This window comes from Carcharodon carcharias, chromosome 20 (genome assembly GCF_017639515.1).
Source record: "Carcharodon carcharias isolate sCarCar2 chromosome 20, sCarCar2.pri, whole genome shotgun sequence".
Lineage (NCBI taxonomy): Eukaryota > Metazoa > Chordata > Chondrichthyes > Lamniformes > Lamnidae > Carcharodon > Carcharodon carcharias.
This window is the reverse complement of record NC_054486.1, coordinates 34,355,124-34,378,121: the sequence shown is the minus strand read 5'-3', so window position 1 is coordinate 34,378,121 and position 22,998 is coordinate 34,355,124. Positions and strand designations below refer to the sequence as shown.

The 22,998-nt window shown below is 43.1% G+C and overlaps 1 protein-coding gene across 16 annotated transcripts in view; it reads left to right on the top strand.

Moving 5' to 3' along the window:
- Positions 1-22,998, top strand: part of LOC121292797 (coiled-coil domain-containing protein 9-like) — a 272,485-nt gene that overhangs the window by 116,849 nt on the left and 132,638 nt on the right. For 14 of the 16 annotated variants that reach the window (XM_041215198.1, XM_041215200.1, XM_041215191.1 and 11 more), the window contains one exon: positions 8,326-8,505. The exons of the other annotated variants lie outside the window; for them this stretch is intronic. In XM_041215198.1, coding sequence (XP_041071132.1) covers positions 8,326-8,505 — 180 coding nt within the window. The remainder of the gene's footprint in view (positions 1-8,325; positions 8,506-22,998) is intronic. 16 annotated transcript variants of the gene reach the window in all.

Sequence of the window (22,998 nt, the reverse complement as noted above, 5' to 3'; positions counted from 1 at the left end):
AGTCCTACATAACTAAGTAACTATATTGGTCCAACTACTTAATGTAGTTAGGCTATGTTTCCTTTTTTCCACATCCAGATGCTAACAAAATAAAAAAGCTATTGTGGGATGGTTGTTGAGTTTTTCAGTGACTAGGGCATTTGTACATTTATAAACCTGAATAAAACAAACAATAGTTTGATTCTCTAATTAATAGCCTGTTACTGAGTTGCTTATGTCCAATACTGCTAAAAGATTAGCGGTGTTGAACAGTTGGAGTACATGATTCCATTTGGACAGAATTGTTAGGATTCATTGTGTGAAGCTGAAAAATGACTCTAGTCAAAAGTATGTAGATAGCAATTCCTGCCTCACATGTCAGATACTATACCTTGTTTGAAATAGCAAGTGGAAGCTGAACCACTGAAGTAATAATAATAATATTTTGGGTTCTTGCTTAGCAATATAATGCTGCAGGATGAGCTGTACTTCTAGCTAATCTGTTCCAACATAGCAGCAACAATGGTATCTACCCAACATATAGGAAAATTATCCAGGTATACCCTGTCCATAAAAAGCAGCATAAATCCAATCTGATCAGTTATCACCCTATCAGTCTACTCTCAATCATCAGGAAAGTGGTGGAAGATGTTGTTGACAGTACTACCAAACAACACTTAACCAATAACCTGCTCACCAATGTCCAGTTTGGGTCCTATTAGGACCACTCCAATCCAGATCTCATTACAGCCTTGATCCAAGCATGGTCAAAAGAGCATAATTCCAGGGGTTGAGGTGAAAGTGATTGCCTTCAACATCATGGCAGCATTTGACCATATGTGGCATCAAGGAGCCCTATTTAAATTGAATGAAGATCTAGATAAAACTTTTCACTAGCTTGAGGCATTCCACGCACAAAGGAAATGGTTATGATTGTTGGAGGCCAATCATCTCAACTCTAGGACATCGCTGCAGGAGTTTCTCAGGTTGTGTCCTGGGCTCAACCATCGTCAGCTGCTTCAACATAACCTTCTATCCATCATGCGGTCAGAAGTTAAGGTTGTTCACTGATGGTTGCATTGTGTTTAAGTTCCATCTGCACTCTTCAGATACTGAAACAGTCTGTGTCCATATGCAGCAAGACCTGGACAAGTTTCAGCTTGGGCAAATAATATTAGCACCACAAAAGTGCCAGGTAATGATCATCTTGACGAGAGAGACAAAACACCTAGTTATCCCCATTGTCTAAAATCTTAACTGGATTAGCCACACAGTCTCTGTGATTTAAGAACAAGCCGTTGGGTATTCTGTGGTGAGTGACTCACCTGACTACTCCAAATATTTTCACCTCCTTCAAGGCACAAGTCAAGAGTGGATGCAATACTCACCATTTGCCTGGATGGGTACAACTGCAAAAGCACTTAAAAAAAAACTTGACACCGCCCAGGAAAAAACAGTCCACTTGAATGGCACACCATTCATCACCTTAAACATTCACTCACTAAGTTTTTGTTTATTTGTTTGTTCTTAGGATGTAGGCTTCGCTGGCAAGGCCAACATTTATGGCCCACCCCTAATTTCTCTGAGAAGGTGGTGGTGAGCTATGGTCTTGAACTGCTGCAATTCATCTTATAGATGATACAGACTGCCCCCACTGTGGTCCAGTGGTGGAGGGAAGAGAGTTCAAGGTGGTGAATGGGGTGCTGATTAAATGAGCTGTTTCGTCTTGGATGATGTTGAGCTTCTTGAGTGTTGGACTTGCACTCATCCAGATAAAGGAGAGTATTCTGTCACACTCATGACTTGTGCCTTATAAATGGTGGACAGGATTTGGGGATTCAGGAGGAGAGTTACTCACCACAAAGTACCCGACCTCTGATGTGCTCTTATCACCACAATATTTATATTGTTTGCCCAGTTAAGTTTCTGGTCAATAGTAACCTCCAGGTTATGATGGTGGAGATTCAGTGATGGTAATGCTGTTGAATATCGAGGGGCGATGGTTAGATTTTCTCTTATCAGTCCAAGCCTGAATGTTGTCCAGGCCTTGCTACATCTGGACATGGACAGCTTCAGTATCTGAGGAGTTACGACTGGAACTGTGCAATCAACAGCGAACCTCCCCACTTCTGACCTTATGTTGGCGGGAAGGTCACTGATGAAGCAGCTGTGGTTGGGCCTACGACACAACCCTGAGGAACTCCTGCAGCAAAGTCCTGGGGCTGAGATGATTGGCCTCCAACAGCCACAACTATCTTCCTTTGAGTTAGTGGACCAGTTTGACCAGTGGACAGTTTTCCCTCTTTTTGCCATTGACTTCAGTTTTGCTAGGGCTCCTTGATGTCACAGTTGGTCAAATGCTGCTTTGATGTCAAGGGCAATCACACTCACCTCATTTCTGGTATTCAGCTCTTTTAACCATGTTTGAACTAAGACTGTAATGAGGTCAGGATCTGAGTGACCCTTTCAGAAACCAAACTGAGCATTGGTGAGCAGGTTACTGCTGCGTAGGTGCCACTCGATCACACTATTGACGACACCATCCATCACTTTGCTGAAGATTGAGAATAGACTGATGGGGCAGTAATTGGCTGGATTAGATTTATCCTGCTTTTTGTGGACAATGTACACCTGGGCAATTTTCATATTGCCAGTGTTGTAGCTGTACAGCATTGGAACAACTTAGCTAGCGTGCTCTTAGTTCAGTATTACAGTCAGGATGGTGTCAGGGCCCCTAGCTTTTGTTGTCCCCAGTGCTTTCAGACTTTTTTTTTAAAGCGCGTGGAGTGAATCGAATTGGCTGAGGACTAATATCTCTGATGGTGGGACGTCAGGAGGAGGCCAAAATGGATCGTCCACTAGGTACTTCTGACTGAAGATGGTTGTAAATGTTTTAAATGCTGTCTTTTATACTGACGTGCTGAACTCTGCCATCATTGAGAATGGGGATGTTTTGTTGAGCCCCCTCCTCCAGTTAGTTGTTCAATTGTCCATTACCATTTGTGGCTGGATATGGCAGGGTCACAGAGCTTTGATCTGATTCTTTGGTTACAGGATCACTTTGTTCTGTCTATAGCATGCTGCTTCTGCTGTTTAGCATGCATTGGCACCTCATTTTTAGGTAAGCCTGGTGTTGCTCCTAGAATGCTCTCCTACACTCTTTCTATTAAACTGGATTGGTCCCCTAGTTTGATGGTAATGGTAGAGTGAGGGATATGCCAGGCCACGAGGTTACAGATTGAGGTTGAACACATTCTGCTGCTACTGATGGCCCATGTACATCAAGTCTTGAGCTGCTAGATCTGTGCTAAATCTGTCAAATTTAGCAAGGTGGTAATGCACAGAACACAATGGAGCGTGAAGACAGGACTTTGTGTCCACAAGAACTGTGGGATGGCCACTCCTACCAATAATGTCCTAGATAGCTGCATCCATGACAGATTTGTGCAGAAGAGGTCAACTAGTTTTTTTCTCTCTTACAGGTTCTTCCACCACCTGTCACAGGACCAGTCTGGTAGGTATGTCCATCAGGTCTCAGCCACCTCCGTGATATTTGTACCGCCAAGCCACTCTTGGTGATGGACATTGAGGTCCTCCACCCAACATGCATTCTGTGCCCTTGTTATCCTCCATGCTTCTTCCAAGTGCAGTTTAACATGAAGGATCACTGGTTCATTAGCTGAGATAGAGCAATAGGTGGCAATCAGCAGAGCATTTCCTTGCCTATCTGACTTGGCTCCATGAGAATTTGGAGTCTGGAGTTGATATTGAGGACTCCCAGGGTCACTGTGCCACTATTTTGCAGGGTCGACTGGGCAGGGTGTATCTTTGTTGTTTCTACTGCCTAGGATGATGACAAGTCATCTGTCCAATTCTTTTATTCTTATTCAGGGCAGTGGGCCCTGATAATATTCCGGCAATAGTACTGAAGACTTGTACTCCAGAACTTGCTGTGTACCTAGCCAAGCTGTTCCGGTACAGCAACAACACTGGCATCTACCTGGCAATGTGGAAAATTGCCCAGGTTTGTCTTGTACACACACAACAGGACAAATCCAACTCAGCCAATTACCGCCCCATCAGTCTACTCTCGATCATTAGTAAAGCGATGGAAGGGGTCACCAGCAGCGCTACCAAGCTGCACTTGCTTAGCAATAACCTGCTCACAGATGCTCAGTTTGGTTCCGTCAAGGCCACTCAACTTCTGACCTCATTACATCCTTGGTTCAAGCATGGACAAAAAAGTTGAACTCCAAAGGTAAAGTAAGAGTCGCTGCCCTTGACATCAAGGCAGCATTTGACCAAGTATGGCATCAAGGAGCTCAAGCAAGACTGGAGTCAATGGGAATTGGGGGGAAAACTCCCTGCTAGTTGGAGTCATACCTGGAACAAAGGGCAATGGTTGTGTTTGTTGGAGGTCAGTCGTCTCAGTTCCAGGGTATCGCTGCAGGAAGTCCTCAGGATGGTGTCCTAGGCCCAGCCATCTTCAGTTGTTTCATCAATGACCTTCCTTCCATCATAAGGTCAGAAGAGGGGATGTTTGCCATTGATTGGACAATGTTCACCATTCATGACTCCTCAGATACTGAAACAGTCCATATACAAACGCAGCAGGACCTGAGCAGCATCCAGACTTGGGCTGACAAGTGGCAAGTAACATTTGTGCCACACAAGTGTCAGGCAATGACTTTCTCCAACAAGACTGAATCTAAGCATCGCTCCTTGAAATTCAATGGCATGACCATCATTGAATCTCCCACTATCAACATCCAGTGGGTTACCATTGACCAAAAACTGAACTGGGCTAGCCATAGAAATACTCTGGCTACAAGAGCAGGTCAGAGGCCAGGAATCCTGTGGGGCATAACTCCCCCTCCTGACTCTCAAAGCCTGTCCATCATCTACAAGGCACAAGTCAGGAGTGAGATGGAATACTCTCCACTCGCCTGGATGAGTGCAGCTCCAAAAAGACTTAAGAAGCTTGACACCATACAGCACAAAGCAGCCTGCTTGATTTGCAGCGCATCCACAAACATTCACTCCCTCCACCAACAATGCACAGTGGCAGCAGTTTGGACCATCTACAAGATGCACTGCAGGAACTTACCATGGCTCCTTAGCACATTCCAAACCCACGACCACCTAGAAGAGCACAAGAGCAGCAGACACATAGGAACACCACCATCTGGAAGTTCCCTTCCAAGCCTCTCACCATCCTGACTTGGAAATATATTGCTGTTCCTTCAATGTCGCTGGGTCAAAATTCTGGAACTCCCTCCTTAATAGCAATAGACCACATGGATTGCAACGGCAATTGGGGATGGGCAATAAATGCTGCCTTGCCAGCAATGCCCACATCCCATAAGTGAATTTTTAAAAAAATCAACTATTCAGTGGCAGTTTGATAGGCCATTTCAGAGACCTGTTAAGAGTCAACCACTTTGCTGTGGAATGGAGTCACATGTAAACTAGACTGGGAATGGATGGCAGATTCCTCCACTAAAGGACCTTAGTAAGTGGCTGCAGTATGTGCTGCAAGAAGTACTACATCTCCCCCAGACGACTTTGACCTTTCAGGTGATGGAGGCTGTAGGTTTGAGAAGTACTGTCACAGACAGGAGGCAAATGAGAACACCACTTAGTCCAAGTCAAGCACCATCTGCTTTGGAAATATATCAGCATTCCTTCATTGCTGCTGGGTAAGAGTTCTGGAATACCCTACTTAATGGCACTGTGGGTGTTGAGAATGGATGTGTTTTTTTAATATTTTGGGGAATTTTCTGTGAAGAAGGATGTGTGTGTGTACAAATTATTTAATTAAGCTGGGGAAAGGTTACTAGAGACAGGTTGTGTGGGAGGTTAAGACATCAAAAGATAGAGGCACTGGGTGTGCATTTGTAATGAGATATGGTGGGTTTGAGGTACAAGTAAATAGGTTGGATCTAACGTTTGCATTTTTAGATAAGTTTGAGAGTTCGTTTGAATATCAAGGGAAGTCAGCGGTGACGAGAAACATTTTTGCATCTTACAGGTGTTTCATGGGTAAACAAGAGGGTATATTGCATTTTTTGACCTGAAAGCAGAGACAAACTAGAAACATGATCGATTTTATATGTGGAAAGATTTGAGTTTGAGGTGCGAGAACAATGGAACCTGAGATGAAAAGAGGAAAAGGTATTTAAGAGTTACTGTGGAGAGCTTAGTGTGTTGGCGGTTGGTTGTTAGCTGTGAGAGAAGGATCTCCTGGAAACAGTTCTAGGCTGGGAGAAGATGCAGTTTGAATCAGCCAGGCAAGTCAGAAATGTCTTGGACTGCAAAAAGCAGTCTTGTTCTGAAGTCTTGGATTTCCACAGCTGAATGGAAGAGAGTTTGAGGTCGTGTGGTATGCCTTTATTAAAGCTACAGCAGTTTTGCCTTGGGTAATATTACTGGGTTTTTATAGTTAAACATCCTTAAGGAAGTGTTGCCTGGAAGGTGTTTACTTGTGGATCTGACCAAGTAAGGAGTCTTTTGGGGGAATGTTTTGTAAAACTAATTTTAACTGTGTATCTGAGATCCTGTGTGCTGAAGTTTCCTTGTCAACAAAACTTTTATGATTTTAAACATTAGAAGTAAAGGTGCTATTGGACTTCTTGCTGCCGAGATCAGTGTGTTTTCTTCTTGTTTTCAGAATACAAAAAAAGAATATGGCTCGTAAGCCAAGTTTCCCTCAGATTTGGTTTGCTCAGCAATTAACATCATAACAGTGTACCTTCATCACAAGGCCTGCAGTAGTTCAAGAACTCAATTCACCATCTTAAGGGCAATTCAGGATGGGCTATCAGTGCTCGGCTTGCCTGTGATGCCCATATCCCAGAGCAGAGTATGTTAGTCGAAAATACTTCAATCTGAAAGCCACTGAGCCCTGATATTTATTGGGCTGGGATTTCCAAATGAGGCAAGGAGCTCTGGTCCGGAAGACCAGGTTCCTCAAGTGATACGGAATTTTAACTTCAGATGGGATGTTTTGTTTCAAAAGGTTCCTTGCCCAGAAGCCAAAATTACCCACTGTGTCTACTATTAAGGAATACTTAACATAGTGCATTGCTTATGGAGTTCTTTGCAACTAAGGTTAGGACTATCCATTCACTTTTCTCTGCTGCATCTATTCCCTAACGAAAGATATTTTACACACAGCTGTACAACTTAAAGCGTTCATTTGTAAGCGTTAATGCAGATCATCATTGCTACTCGATACAAATGACTTGTTATGTTTTACAGTAACTTGCATTTATATAGTAACTTTAACATGGTAAAATGTTCCAAGGTGCTTCACATGCCACTAAAGGCCTGGCTGTTAAAGGTGATGTGAATAAAATCAGAGATGTGTAAGAGGCCAGAACTAACGGAGTGCAGATTGCGAAGACTTGTAGATTTGGAGGAGGTTACAGAGATAGGGAGGGTAAGACCATGGATATAATAAATACTTACCCAATAGTAATTATATATGTGCATTTCTTAGGTGGTGGTATCATGACTCTTTAAATGTCACAGTTTTTATTGGTTAATAGCTGAATCAAATATTCACAAGGATTTTTTAAAATCTGTATCTTCCTATGACTGAAGCTGCTGGCCTTGGAAACTACCACGACCTTAATTTTTGTTAGATATTAGCAAGCTATACATTCTGATGACTGCCTTTTTAAAAATAAGGACAAAACACTCCTTTATTGTTTCTGTCCAATGTGTTGTTTGAATTTCTATTTGTCTAAGATTATAATTCCATCTTCCTTTCTGATCTAGAAAGAACCTTGATGTAAACCAGGCTTTGTCATTGTCTTGATGCAGTTAAGAGTATAACACTAGAACATTGTCAGATGTTTCCTCCCACAAGAGGAATTGCATTTTATGCTGGGTAAAATAATTATTCAAAGTAAAAGCCAATTATCAAGGCAAGTGCCCAAAATTGTCTATTCCTATTTATTATCCTGGCAACTAGCACCCAGTGCTCTGGTCTTGCCATCATTCCCAATTGTACTGGAGTAACCCTTTTCCAGAGGAAGTGCAGTACTATTTAAGGAGCTGGTGTAGTTCTTATTCTTGAAATTCTCCATGTATCCGTATTTCCTCCCTTCTCTCTTCAGGACTTAATTTTTGTGGCAGAGGTCAAATTTTAAGAATGCTGGTGCTGTATATGATCTGAAAGTTTGCACATGATTGCATTTTTTATCTGATGTGCACTTAATGAGGCAGAAAAATCATAAAATTCTTATTCTGTAGGCTCCTGTAAAAGTTGCTCGCTTAAAAACACTTGGTAGGGAATAATGGGAACCACTTTCTCTGGTGAGTAACCTGCCTTTTTTATAGGAAGGAAAAGTTGACAAGAATCCAGTTAGAAATTTCTTGGATGACCGTCGGCGTTCAGGTCCCTTACCAGATGGGGATAAGCGAGTGGTCAATCGGCGTAATATTCGCAACTGGGGTGGCCCGGACTTTGAGATGGTAAAGTCTGGTATAGAAAAGAAGCGTTGGGAAAAAGGGTGGCAGGTAAGTTATAGCTAATGCATGTAAAGATGTTTGATGTGTTTTTGTGACTGCATGTGTAAACTTTTCTTGAAATTGTCTTAAAAATCTGTTCATGATTGTCATAGTGGGACTACTATAAGAGATGTATTACAATTTTTAAAGAGAACCAGAACTATTGGAGAAACGAGCACTCTGTCGGAACCTGGTAAAGAATATTCTAGAGGCGATGACTAGCACATTCTTCTCATTGGATCTGGGCACGTTATTGGCCTGAATTTTTTTTCTTCGCTTCTTGTAGGGAAAGACCTGAGCATAATTAATTTTTCCTAATGGTATGGAAATGTCAGGAACTCCTCAAAGAGGAAACCTTAGATGTGAACATTCTGCTTAAAATTCCCTGATGTAACATTTTGGAATAAAATATGCTGTTTTTTTTAAAAATTGTTCCCTTTATCTTTCCATTCTTTATCTCTCTCTGCTTACTTTTTTGGGTTAGTATAATACTAGTGGGGCTACATATGATGGGCAAATGATTCTGACATAAAGAATATTCTCCCTCTAGTAGAAATCTTTACTTGTAAATTTCTCTGTCCAAATCCAGCAACTGATATAGCTAAAATGACCATGAGGACAGTATTTCACAAATGTTCGAATGCTTTCCTGGCTCAGTGCAGAATATCTAAGAACCCAGATTTCACCTGTTGAGTAGCTTTATGAAACACAGATTTTTATCTTAAACAGTAAGTCCACTAGGGCAGAAAAAACAGGCTTGTACATTGTGTAATCACCGTATTCGCATGTGAACCAAAAAGCATCGTGGTTTATAGCAAGTCTGTCACCAATTCTAGTCCTGTTGTCAGTCTGCTGGGCATTGTGAAGATGTGTTATATAACATACAAGATTAAACTGAGTTAGTTGTATGATCTGTGTTTCTATTGCTTAATCTTGATTGATCTATAGATTCTTGACAATCCATAAATGAAATTAAATCCAACCATTGAAAACTTGTAATTCCAAAGATGTAATTAGTCTTGAGTGTGAATATTCCTGTTTTTAAAAAGAAAAACGTTCAATACCTCTGTGTAAGCTACATTTTCTTATTAGAATGATAGCCATAGAGTCTTTATGGCACAGGAGGTGGCCATTTGACCCATCGAGTCCATGACAGCTCTCTTTAGAGCAATCCAATCAGCCTCATTTCCCCCATTCTATCCCCTAACCCCGGCAAGTTTATTTCCCACAGTGTCCCATCCAATTTTGAAATTATTGATCATCTCTGCTTCCACGACCCTTGTAAACAGTGAGTTCCAGGTCATTACCGCTCACTGTGTAAAAAAACGAACAGGCCTTCCTCTCATTCTCCCTGCATGTCCAGTCCAAAGTCTTAAATTCGTGTCCCCTAGTCCTTGTACTGTCAACTAATGGGAACAGCATTTCCTTGTCTAGCTTATCTAAACCTATCATAATTTTGTATGCCTTTGTCAAATCTCATCTCAATCTCCTTTGCTCCAAAGAGGACAACTCCAGTTTCTCCAACCTAATCCTGAAGGTAAAATCCCTCATCCCTGGAACCATCTGGTAAATCTCATCTGCACCCTCTCAAGGATTCTCACATCCTTCCTAAAGTGTGGTGACCAAAATTGAACACAGTATTCTAGTTGTGGCCTAACCACAGCTTTATAAAGGTTCAGCAGACTTCCCTGCTTTTGTACTTAATACCTCTACTTATGAATTTATACAAGTAACATCCCAGAAATAACCGTAAATCAGGAATTGAAAGGGAGGGAGGAACTCAAGAAAATTACATCACCAGAGAAGTAGAACTCAGCAAATTGTTGGAACTGCAGGTTGACAAGTCTCCGGGTCCTGATGAACTTCATCCTGGGGTCAAAAAGAAAGTGGCTAGTGAGACATTTGATGCATTGGTTTTAATTTTCCAAAATTCACTAGATTCAGGGAAGGCCCCATTAGATTGGAAATAAGTGAATGAGGGAGACAGAAAGCAGGAACCTATGGACCAGTTACCTTTACATCTGTCATAGCGAAAATGTTAGAAGCTACTAAAAGGATGTTATAGCAGGGCACTTAGATGAATTTAAGGTAATCGTGCAGAATCAACATGGTTTTGTGAAAAGGAAATCATGTTTAACCAATTTATTGGACAACTTTGAAGTGGATGTACTGCACTTAGATTTTCAGAAGGTATTTGATAAGGTCCCACGCCAAAGGTTATTGCGGAAAATAAAAGCTCATGTTGTAGGGGGTAACAATGGCTTGGATAGAAGATTCGCTAGCTAACGGAACATAGAGTAGGCATAAATGGGTCATTTTCTGGTTAGCAAGATGTAATGAATGGTGTCCCACAGGGATCAGCACTGGGGCCTCAACTCTTTACAATTTATATAAATGACTTGGATGATGGGACTGAAGGTATGGTTGCTAAATTTGCTGGTGACATAAAGATAGATAGGAAAGTAAGTTGTGTAGAGAACATAAGGAGGCTACAAAGGGATATAGTTAGGTTAAGTGAGGGGGCAAAAATCTGACAAATGAAGTATTATCTGGGAAAATGTGGAAAATATCCATTTTGGTAGGAAGAATTTTTAAAAATGTATGTTATCTAAACGCTGAGAGATTGCAGAGCTCAGAAGCAGAAGGATCTGGGTGTCCTGGTGCATGATTCTCAAAAGGTTAGCATGCAGGTTGAGCAAGTAATTAGTAAAGCTAGTGGAACATTATTGTTTATTGCAGGGAGAATTGAATACAACAGTAGGGAGGTGATGTTTATACAAGGGATTTGTGAGACCACTTCTGGAGTATTATGTACAGTATTGATCACCTTATTTAAGGAAGGATGTAAATGCGTTGGGAGCAATTCAGAGAAGATTTACTGGACTAATAACTGAAATGGGAAGGTGGTCTTATGAGGAAAGGCTGCACAAACTAGGCTTGTATCTGCTGGAGTTTAGAAGAGTAAGAGGCAACTTGATTGAAACATATAAGATCCTGAGGGTTCTTGAAAGGGTCGCTGTGGAAAGTATGTCTCTTTGGGCAGGAGTCCTCTCCCCGTTCAACGGATCCGCAATAACGCATCCCCCACCAGGATGGTCTGAGGGCCCTTAGCTTCTTCCTCGAACAGAGGCCCGAACAATCCCCATCCACCTCCAATATTCTCACTCCACCTGGACCCCTCCCTCTGGATTCTTACCTTCTTTTGATCTTTTCATTGAGAACTGTCGGCGCGACATTAGTCTCAATTTCTCTGATCCTCTCACCCATTCTAATCCCTCTCTATCTGAACTTACTGCACTCCATTCTTTCAGGTCCAACCCTGACATTGTCATCAAACCCGCTGACAAGGGTGGTGCTGTTGTCTGGCGCACTGACCTCTACCTCGCGGAGGCTGAGCGTCAACTCGCAGACACTTCCTCCTACCTCTCCCTGGACCATGACCCCACCACTGAACATCAAGCCATTGTTTCCAGGACTGTCACTGACCTCATCTCCTCTGGGGATCTTCCTTCCACTGCTTCCAACCTGATAGTCGCCCAACCTCGGACGGCCCGCTTCTATCTCCTACCCAAAATCCACAAACAGAACTGCCCTGGTAGACCGATCGTCTCAGCTTGCTCCTGCCCCACAGAACTCATTTCTCGTTATCTTGACTCCCTTCTCTCACCCCTTGTCCAGTCCCTTCCCACCTACATCCGTGATTCCTCTGACACCTTACGTCACATCAACAATTTCCAGTTCCCTGGCCCCAACCGCCTGCTCTTCACCATGGACATCCAATCCCTCTACAGCTCCATCCCCCACCAGGATGGTCTGAGGGCCCTTAGCTTCTTCCTCGAACAGAGGCCCGAACAATCCCCATCCACCACTATTCTTCTCCGTCTGGCTGAACCTGTTCTCACACTGAACAATTTCTCCTTCAACTCCTCTCACTTCCTCCAAATAAAAGGTGTGGCTATGGGTACCCGCATGGGCCCCAGCTATTCCTGTCTCTTTATGGGGTATGTGGAACATTCCTTGTTGCAGTCCTACTCTGGCCCCCTTCCACAACTCTTTCTCCGGTACATCGATGATTACTTCGGTGCTGCTTCATGCTCTCATCGGGACTTGGAAAAATTTATTAATTTTGCTTCCAATCTCCACCCCTCCATCATTTTCACGTGGTCCATCTCTGACACTTCCCTTCCCTTCCTTGACCTCTCTGTCTCAATCTCTGGTGATAGACTGTCCACCAATATCCATAACAAACCCACCGACGCCCACAGCTACCTCGACTACAGCTCCTGACACCCCGCTTCCTGTAAGGACTCCATCCCATTCTCTCAGTTCCTTCGCCTCCGTCGCATCTGTTCCGATGATGCTACCTTCATAAATAGTTCCTCTGACATGTCCTCCTTCTTCCTTAACCGAGGTTTTCCACCCACGGTCGTTGACAGGGCCCTCAACCGTGTCTGGCCCATCTCCCGCGCATCCGCCCTCATGCCTTCTCCTCCCTCCCAGAAACATGATAGGGTCCCCCTTGTCCTCACTTATCACCCCACCAGCCTCCGCATTCAAAGGATCATCCTCCACCATTTCCGCCAACTTCAGCATGATGCCACCATCAAACACATCTTCCCTTCACCCCCCTGTCTGCATTCCGTAGGGATCGTTCCCTCCGGGACACCCTGGTCCACTCCTCCATCACCCCCTACTCCTCAACCCCCTCCTATGGCACCACCCCATGCCCACGCAAAAGATGCAACACCTGCCCCTTCACTTCCTCTCTCCTCACCGTCCAAGGGCCCAAACACTCCTTTCAAGTGAAGCAGCATTTCACTTGCATTTCCCCCAACTTAGTCTACTGCATTCGTTGCTCCCAATGTGGTCTCCTCTACATTGGAGAGACCAAACGTAAACTGGGCGACCGCTTTGCAGAACACCTGCGGTCTGTCCGCAAGAATGACCCAAACCTCCCTGTCGCTTGCCATTTTAACACTCCACCCTGCTGTCTTGCCCACATGTCTGTCCTTGGCTTGCTGCATTGTTCCAGTGAAGTCCAACGCAAACTGGAGGAACAACACCTCATCTTCCGACTAGGCACTTTACAGCTTTCTGGACTGAATATTGAATTCAACAACTTTAGGTCTTGAGCTCCCTCCTCCATCCCCACCCCCTTTCTGTTTCCCCCTTCCTTTTGTTTTTTTTTTCCAATAAATTATATCGATTTTTCTTTTTCCACCTATTTCCATTATTTTAAAATATTTTTAAATCTTTTATGCTCCCCCCACTTCCACTAGAGCTATACCTTGAGTGCCCTACCATCCATTCTTAATTAGCACATTCGTTTAGATAATATCACCAACTTTAACACCTATGTGTTCTTTTGTTTTGTTGTTTGTGACATCTTTTGATGATCTGCTTCTATCACTGCTTGTTTGTCCCTACAACCACACCAACCCCTCCACTTCTCTCTCTCTGTCTCTCTCCCCCCTACACACCTTAAACCAGCTTATATTTCAACTCTTTCTTGGACTCACTCAAGTTCTGTCGAAGGGTCATGAGGACTCGAAACATCAACTCTTTTCTTCTCCGCCGATGCTGCCAGACCTGCTGAGTTTTTCCAGGTAATTCTGTTTTTGTTTTTGTTTTTTTTTGGAAAGTATGTTCCCTGTTGTTCTAGATTCTCCCACTATGGGTCACAGTTTAAAAAAATAAGGGGTTGCCCATTTAAGAACGAGATGAGGAAAAAGTATTTCTGAAGGTTAGTCTTTGGAATTCTCTTCCTCAGAAGGCGGTAGAGACAGCGTCTTTGTTTTTAAGGCAGAGGTAGATCGATTCCTGATAAGCAAGGGGGTGAAAAGTTATTAGGGGTAGGTGGGAATGTGGGGTTGAGATTACAATGAGATCAGCCTTTACCTTATTGAATAGCGGAGCAGGCTCAAGGGGTTGAGTGGCCTACACCTGCTCCTAGTTCATATGAAATTTGGGAGGTGAAACTTGGCCAAACTCTGAAAATTGTCCATTATAAACAGCTTTATTCTTTGCAGCACCTCTGAAATTTAAATGTTGGCATTCTTTAAATTGAATGCATTCTTTCTGAAGGACTTACTACATCATCACAATTTTTAAAATCTATCCGTGGGATGTGGGCGTTGTTAGAAAGACCAATATTGTGATTGCCCATCCATAACTGCCCTTGAGAAGACGTTGGTGAGAAGATAATGCTGCAGTCCACGTTTTTTTCTTATTCACTCATTCATGGGATGTGGGTATCACTGGCTAGGCAAGCACTTATTGCCCATCCCTAATTGCCCTTGAGAATGTGGTGATGAGCCGCTGCCTTGAACTGTTGTGGTCCATGTGGTGTAGGTACACCCATAGTGATGTTAGGGAGGGAGTTCCTGGATTTTGACCCAGCGACAGTGAAGGAATGGCGATATATTTCAAAGTTGGGATGGTGAGCGGCTTGGAGGGGAACTCCCAGGTGTTGGTATTCCCATATGTCTGCTGCCCTTGTCCTTCTAGTTGCTCGCGGTCATGTGTTTGAAAGATGCTGTCTAAGGAGCCTTGGTGATTTCCTGCTTGTAGATGGTATGTAGTGCATCGATGGTGAAGTGAGTGAATGTTTGTGGATAGGGTGCCAATTAAGTGGCTGCTTTGTCCTGAATGGTGTGAAGCTTCTTGAATGTTGTTGGAGCTGCACTCACCCATGCAAGTGGATAGTGTTCCATCTCACTCATGACTTGTGCCTTGATGGTGGACAGGCTTCAGGGAGTGAGGAGGTGAATTATTCACTGCAGGATTCCTAGCCTCTGACCTGCTCTTATAGACTCAATATTTACACGGCTAGTCCAGTTCTATTTCTGGTCAATGGTAACCCCCAGCATGATGATAATAAGGGATTTAGCAATGATAATGCCAATTGGCTGTCAAGGGGTGACGGTTAGATTATCTCTTTTGGAGATGGTCATTGCCTGGCATTTGTGTGAAGAAAATGAAACTTAAGCAATTATACAAATGTTAGGACCAGATGAGGAGGGGTAGTATAGCTTCCCTCCTTTTCCAATCCTTGTTTGACCGCAACAGGTTTTTTAAAAAAAGGATGTTTTGCCAGTTCAATGAGTGTTTAACTGTTATATGCTGTGACTGAAAAAACACCCACAGACAGGTTTCCTTGAGTCTGTAAAAAGAAAAGAGAATAGCATTTATGGTATTTAACCCAGACTATATATAAGTAATAATAATGCTCCAACTTTCAGGCACGCACACACACAAATGGATTACAGAGGATAGATAAAGCAGTTTAAGGTCCAGTAAAGTTTAAATGGATATACAGATCCTGAAGGTTGGCTGGTTTCAGGCTGAACTCGGTGGCCCTGCTGGGTTCAGCACTGATGTTAATGGCCAATTTATCTTTTCTTCCAGAGACATCAGCTACTGGGTTGATTCTTTACTGTCGATCTGCAACACTTAGTAAAATAACAGACAGGGCTCAAAATTTGCAAATTCGATCGAGAGAAAGGGAACCCACTCAGGGTATTGCTTCTTCAGCGTCTCATTTACTTGTGCTCAGGTCCACAGAGAAACCAAGTGCTTAAGCACACACAGGGTTAACTGGCTTGTCATATGACCCTCTCCAACTGATCAATGACCCAAATATGGTAATGGCTATTTGATTCCAGTTGCCTGGTTTACATGCTTAGATTACATCTTGGTCCGTTCCTTTCACAGCCAGAGTCCCATTGTCCAAGTGATTACACCTAATGATTTGTCCTTGTCCACTTGGTTGTCGGGATGCTTTGATTATGGGGTAGGAGATGCCCTCCCACCCCCTCAACCCCTTCAAAGCAATTGTTCCTGGTGAGGTTTTGCAGATATCCATTTCATTGGCTTTGGAATGTAGAAGGTATAGTGTTGCAAATATTCAGCCACCTATGACAGTGATTTCAAATCATTGAAGTGTCTTTAGTCTTTTTAAAAATTCAATTAGCAGTTTCCAACCAGTAAATTCATGGTCATTTCTTATAAAATATGGTGTTGTAACACAAGTTACAAAAATGTCTAAAATGAAAGAAGTGTACAGTAAAGAAGTGAGAAGAAAAGTAAAAGTATGGAATTTAGCCACATAGGGCTGGATTTTGTGCTGGGTGTGGGGGTGCTGGTGGGGGAAGCACATAAAATGTCAGGTGGCTAGCCCAAACCTTCCTGTCCACCTCCTAGCTGCACCCCCTCACCCACCCCAAAATATGCTGGGTGAGTGGGTGCTGAAATTGGCAGTCTGTCCGCCATATTTAAATGAATAATCAAAGGTGAAATAGACTTGATAGCCCATTCCATTATATGGTTAGCATGGTAAGGCGGGCAGGAATGGGTAGACTGTTTTTTGTAGCCTAGATGAAAAACGGGAAAGAAAGGGGGGGTACCTCATATGCGGGATGCCCTGTGTGCATTGGGGGCTCTCCCTCCCCAAGATGCTACCCTCCCTTGCTTCCTCATTGCCTGCTACCTGCCCCCCAAATCCCACTCTACCCCCATCCTGGGTCCTTGGATTCCTCCCTGCCCTAAACACCCAGAGTTTGCCATTCTGCTGCAGCCATTGCTCTCCTTAGCACTCCTTCCCACAGTCCTTACAGTGCCTACTACCAAGTTAGAGCTGCCGGCCAGTCAGATTGGCCACCAGCTCTCGGGGTCTGGGCTTCCTCCCATTGATGGGCAGAAGCCCCAATCTCAGCTAGTTTAGAATGGCCCCAAGATAGCTGTGGGGTGGGCTTCTTTCTGACGTGTGGATTTTCTTTCCAAGAAGGCAAGCAGTCTCTCCCTCCACCACCCCCCACCCCTCACCCTGAGAAGAACTGAAAGGATTCCAGACTGCTTGTATGTTTTGATTCAATGTATGTATTTTGTGCCTAGTCTCAAAAGAACTGAAACTAATGCCCTTGTGAGTGCAGTAAGTGAAATAGCATGTCGCAGGACTAATAATTATTCCCTATCCATTGCATATTGCAACAGTGACTACACGGGATTCACATGCCATTCTTCTGTCTATTCAGAAAGAGACAAATACCAATATGTCAGATCAGTGTGTAATGCTAAAATTAATAATGTATTTACAAGATTGATAATTATACAGCAGCAGAAATATCAGAGTAAAGTAGGTCGTATAATGCTCATTATGCAGGACATTCATTGTCTCAAAACTAAAAACAGTCAACAATCTTGTTCTTTTCCATGGGTTTCATTTGTGTCTCAGGATATTCCTTTGTAGTTTGACCTTGTGCAAAACCCTTGTAGAGGTTGAGGCAGTGAAAAATAAGGATCTGGAATCATAGGGCTGTTGTTCAATTCTCTGTCTCAATTTTAACAAATCAAGCTCATTTTGATAGGTAACTGAGATAGTAACCATTTCTAATGTGCAGGTAAATAAGGTGCAAATGCATGCCCAGTCCACTCAATTGTCTGTTTGAGTTTGACGCCTGACAGCAATGAAGTCCTGTACTGTCCACTATCTGTCCATGCTTTTAAACAGTGAACCATCTGACTCCTCCTCAGACAAAGTTCTTTTCATGGTTTAGTCAATTAAGAGAATTTTGTCTACTTGCCCCGTTCAGTGGACTCCTATTCATTAGCTTTCACCACACACTGTAGTTAAGGTGGCACTTGATTTTTTTTCCTATCAGTAGTCTAATAGTTGTGCTACTAGTGGACTAGCAATCCCAGGTTGAGAGCACAGATTCCTCTAGGACAGTTTGTGAAATTGAATTCCATAAGCCTGGGAATTTATCGGATATGAAAGTGGCCAGATTATCTTAAAAACCAAGTGAGAATTGGGGAAGGAAACCTGATACCACTACCCAGCTTGACTTCCTTATGACTGCAGTACGTAGCTGACTTTTAATGCTCTTTGGACAACTAGGATTGTAAACTGTTTCCAAAACGATCTTGCTACTCTTGCGCAATTTTGTCCAAAGAACTTCAAAAGTGCTGGATTTTAAAAACTATTTTGTTCTCACCCCATGCTTGCAATATTGCGTATTAGACACATTGTGATTCTACTGAAAGAGATAATGCCCTAGATCTTCCAGTCTCCTTACCCATTTACTAGCCCATTCACCAATGTTAGGAATGAAATGTAAATTCATAACCTGTGTACTGAAAACTGGAGCGAGTTGTTAACATAAATAATCCGCACGCTTCCAGAACTTACACCACAGGAAGTGTAACACTTATTCCTTCACTCGATCAAATTTGAGAATGGAGTTTGAAGCCTTTGAAAGAGATTTTGGGTATCTCATTATGCATTGCGCTCTGCCCCGTAAGTATATAAGCTGTCAGTATTTTAGTTCTTAGTTAGAAGATTATCGGTTTAAGACCTTCAGAATTTCAGTACTTGCAAATCAGACTGATTCCTCCAATGCAGCATTGGACGAGTGCTGCCTTGTCATTTGCATGAGACCTTAAATATTCCATAGCATTATTTGAAAAGAATCGAGGAACTCTCATGAGGTTCTAGCAAATGTTCTTCCTTAATGTACATTGTCACAAAACAGTTAACAGGTCTTTTATCTAATGGTTACTTTTGAGATTGTGCTGAGTACAAAATGGTTGCCACTTATCCTGGTTTCAGAATTCATTGCAGTTCAAACTAATTCACTATATGTGAAATACTTAGATATTTGAGATTTTAGATATTTTCAGGTTTAATGTTTCAAACCACTCCAAAATACAACCTCTCTCCCAGTGAACTTGTCATTATTATATCACGTGTTCTCTTGTATCTTCTTTGAATTTGTAAGAATGCACTAGACCTGGCTTCGGCTAGAAACTGCCAAATAGATTTATTAAGCAGTAGATAGATAAATGAATAGAAACAGTGACATATTGCAGATTTACATTAGTAATTGGCTCACCTCTGCCTCAGAAGATGAAGTAAGAACACCATTTCATATGCTGCACTGAAGTGTAATGTAAGTGCAAAGCCCTAGAACATTAGCATTGCATGATGATTTGTTGCTTGTTCTGACTTTTCTGGGTGGCCTATCCGTATGTCTCTAATGGCTTCAGACATACAACCTAATTTGAACGGGAACTTGACTCTGAAAAAGAAATGTTATTTTGTTGAACTCAGCTGTGAATCAAATATGTATGTACACAAAATCCTTAAAATAAATGTATTTTAATTGAGTTTTGGTTCTCCCTTAAATACCAGATGAAGTAAAATTTCTGTATTTCATGGCTCTGCAGAATAGGTGTGCTTTGTTTCGCCTAGTATGCTATATGTTTGGCTACAGTTATAGGATAAAAAACTGATCATCACGTCCAAAAGTAAAAATTACTTTGGAACTTTATTATTTGCAAAGCTGAGGCAGTCTTTTGTATTTTAATTTTAAGTATTCAGGCTTGAATAATTTATATCCTGAATGACTTTATCTGTTATAGCTAAAAGTCAGTGACTGACTGCAGGTTGTTTAATCGGGAGAGCTTCACGGCTGAGGCTGAGCCTGACACCATTCAATGGAATGTATCTCCTCAGTCTCACACACCGAAAGGCACATACAAATGCACACCCCTATAATACAGGGGTGGACAAATAAATTAAATCAAATAAACAATTAAATTAAATAAAAATAATTAAAAGTCAGTTAGGCTTGTTACTAAGCCCATTGACCCAGATAGTACGTTGTCCATGCCATAAAATGTTTGGCATGGGCAGTCAGGCGGGAGTGGGAAGTCTGATTTTTTAAACAAATTTTTCTAAGGGTGGGAAGGAAGGTGAGTGGTTCTGTCTTCGGGGGCTGCCCTTTGTGGATCAGGGGGTGTTATGGCACAGCTGATGGTAAATGCTGAGTTCTTCAAATCCCAAGGGAAAACGTGAAACAACTGCTGCAACTTGTTTTGCAATTTACATAAATTTTGAGATGCATGCCTTGAATTCGGTAGTAATAAGACCACCAGTCTTATAGGCATTTACAAAACTAGATTAAACATTTATTGAGTTGAAAAATGATTTTTAAGCATGTATATATATGTCTACAGATTGCTACTATAATAACTTCTAAATCCCCTACTTGAAAATATAACTGGGAGTCAGATTGCTAGGGCAACAGTAAGACACACAGATTTTAAAAGACCCAGGCAAAGAAACTTGACACCCCGAACCTGTTGCATTCAAAGTGAGTTTTCTTAACTTCAGTTCTTTGAAAACAGCAGCTTGAGGCATAGATGCTGAAGGCTTTTCACACTTGTTAGATCTTAAAAATGACTAAAACAAAAACAGAATTACCTGGAAAAACTCAGCAGGTCTGGCAGCATCGGTGGAGAAGAAAAGAGTTGACGTTTTGAGTCCTCATGACCCTTCAGCAGAACTGAGTGAATCTTAGGAAAGGGGTGAAATATAAGCTGGTTTAAGTTGGGGGTTTGGGGGGCGGGGGGGGGGGGGGGTGCGTTGCTGGGGTGGTTGTAGGGACAAGCAAGCAGTGATAGGAGCAGATAATCAAAAGATGTCACAGACAAAAGAACAAAAGAACACAGGTGTTGATTTTGGTGATATTATCTAAACAAATGTGCTAATTAAGAATGAATGGTAGGACACTCAAGGTACAGCTCTAATGGGGGTGGGGTGGAAAGGCTAGCAGGGCATAAAAGATTTAAAAATAATGGAAATAGGTGGGAAAAGAAAAATCTATATAAATCATTGGAAAAAACAAAAGGAAGGGGGAAGAAACAGAAAGAGGGTGGGGATGGAGGAGGGAGTTCAAGATCTAAAGTTGTTGAATTCAATATTCAGTCCAGAAGGCTGTAAAGTGCCTAGTCGGAAGATGAGGTGCTGTTCCTCCAGTTTGCGTTGGGCTTCACTGGAACAATGCAGCAAGCCAAGGACAGACATGTGGGCAAGAGAGCAGGGTGGAGTGTTGAAATGGCAAGCGACAGGGAGGTTTGGGTCATTCTTGCGGACAGACCGCAGGTGTTCTGCAAAGCGGTCGCCCAGTTTACGTTTGGTCTCTCCAATGTAGAGGAGAGCGCACTGGGAGCAACGAATGCAGTAGACTAAGTTGGGGGAAATGCAAGTGAAATGCCGCTTCACTTGAAAGGAGTGTTTGAGCCCTTGGATGGTGAGGAGAGAGGAAGTGAAGGGGCAGGTGTTGCATCTTTTGCGTGGGCATGGGGAGGTGCCATAGGAGGGGCTTGAGGAGTAGGGGGTGTTGGAGGAGTGGACCAGGGTATCCCGGAGGGAACGATCCCTACGGAATGCTGCTGGGGGGGGTGAAGGGAAGATGTGTTTGGTGGTGGCATCATGCTGGAGTTGGCGGAAATGGTGGAGGATGATCCTTTGAATGCAGAGGCTGGTGGGGTGATAAGTGAGGACAAGGGGGACCCTATCATGTTTCTGGAAGGGAGGCGAAGGCGTGAGGGCGGATGCGCGGGAGATGGGCTGGACCCGGTTGAGGGCCCTGTCAACGACCGTGGGTGGAAAACCTCGGTTAAGGAAGAAGGAGGACATGTCAGAGGAACTGTTTTTGAAGGTAGCATCATCAGATGTGACAGAGGCGAAGGAACTGAGAGAATGGGAAGGAGTCCTTACAGGAAGCGGGGTGTCAGGAGCTGTAGTCGAGGTAGCTGTGGGAGTCGGTAGGCTTGTAATGGATATTGGTGGACAGTCTTATCACCAGAGATAGAGACAGAGAAGTCAAGGAAGGGAAGGGAAGTGTCAGAGATGGACCACGTGAAAATGATGGAGGGGTGGAGATTGGAAGCAAAATTAATAAATTTTTCCAAGTCCCGATGAGAGCATGAAGCAGCACCGAAGTAATCATCGATGCACCGGAGAAAGAGTTGTGGGAGGGGGCCAGAGTAGGACTGGAACAGGGAATGTTCCACATACCCCATAAAGAGACAGGAATAGCTGGGGCCCATGCGGGTACCCATAGCCACACCTTTTATTTGGAGGAAGTGAGAGGAGTTGAAGGAGAAATTGTTCAGTGTGAGAACAAGTTCAGCCAGACGGAGGAGAGTAGTGGTGGATGGGGATTGTTCGGGCCTCTGTTCGAGGAAGAAGCTAAGGGCCCTCAGACCATCCTGGTGGGGGATGGAGGTGTAGAGGGATTGGACGTCCATGGTGAAGAGGAAGCGGTTGGGGCCAGGGAACTAGGAATTGTTGATATGACGTAAGATGTCAGAGGAATCACGGATGTAGGTGGGAAGGGACTGGACAAAGGGAGAGAGAAGGGAGTCAAGATAACGAGAAATGAGTTCTGTGGGACAGGAGCAAGCTGACAAACCCACCTCCAATATTCTCCCTCCACCTGGACCCCTCCCTCTGGATTCTTACCTTCTCTCGATCTTTTCATTGAGAACTGTCGGCGCGACATTAGCCGTCTCAATTTCTCTGCTCCTCTCATACCTTGAGTGCCCTACCATCCATTTTTAATTAGCACATTCATTTAGATAATATCACCAAAATCAACACCTCTGTTCTTTTGTTCTTTTGTCTGTGACATCTTTTGATTATCTGCTTCTATCACT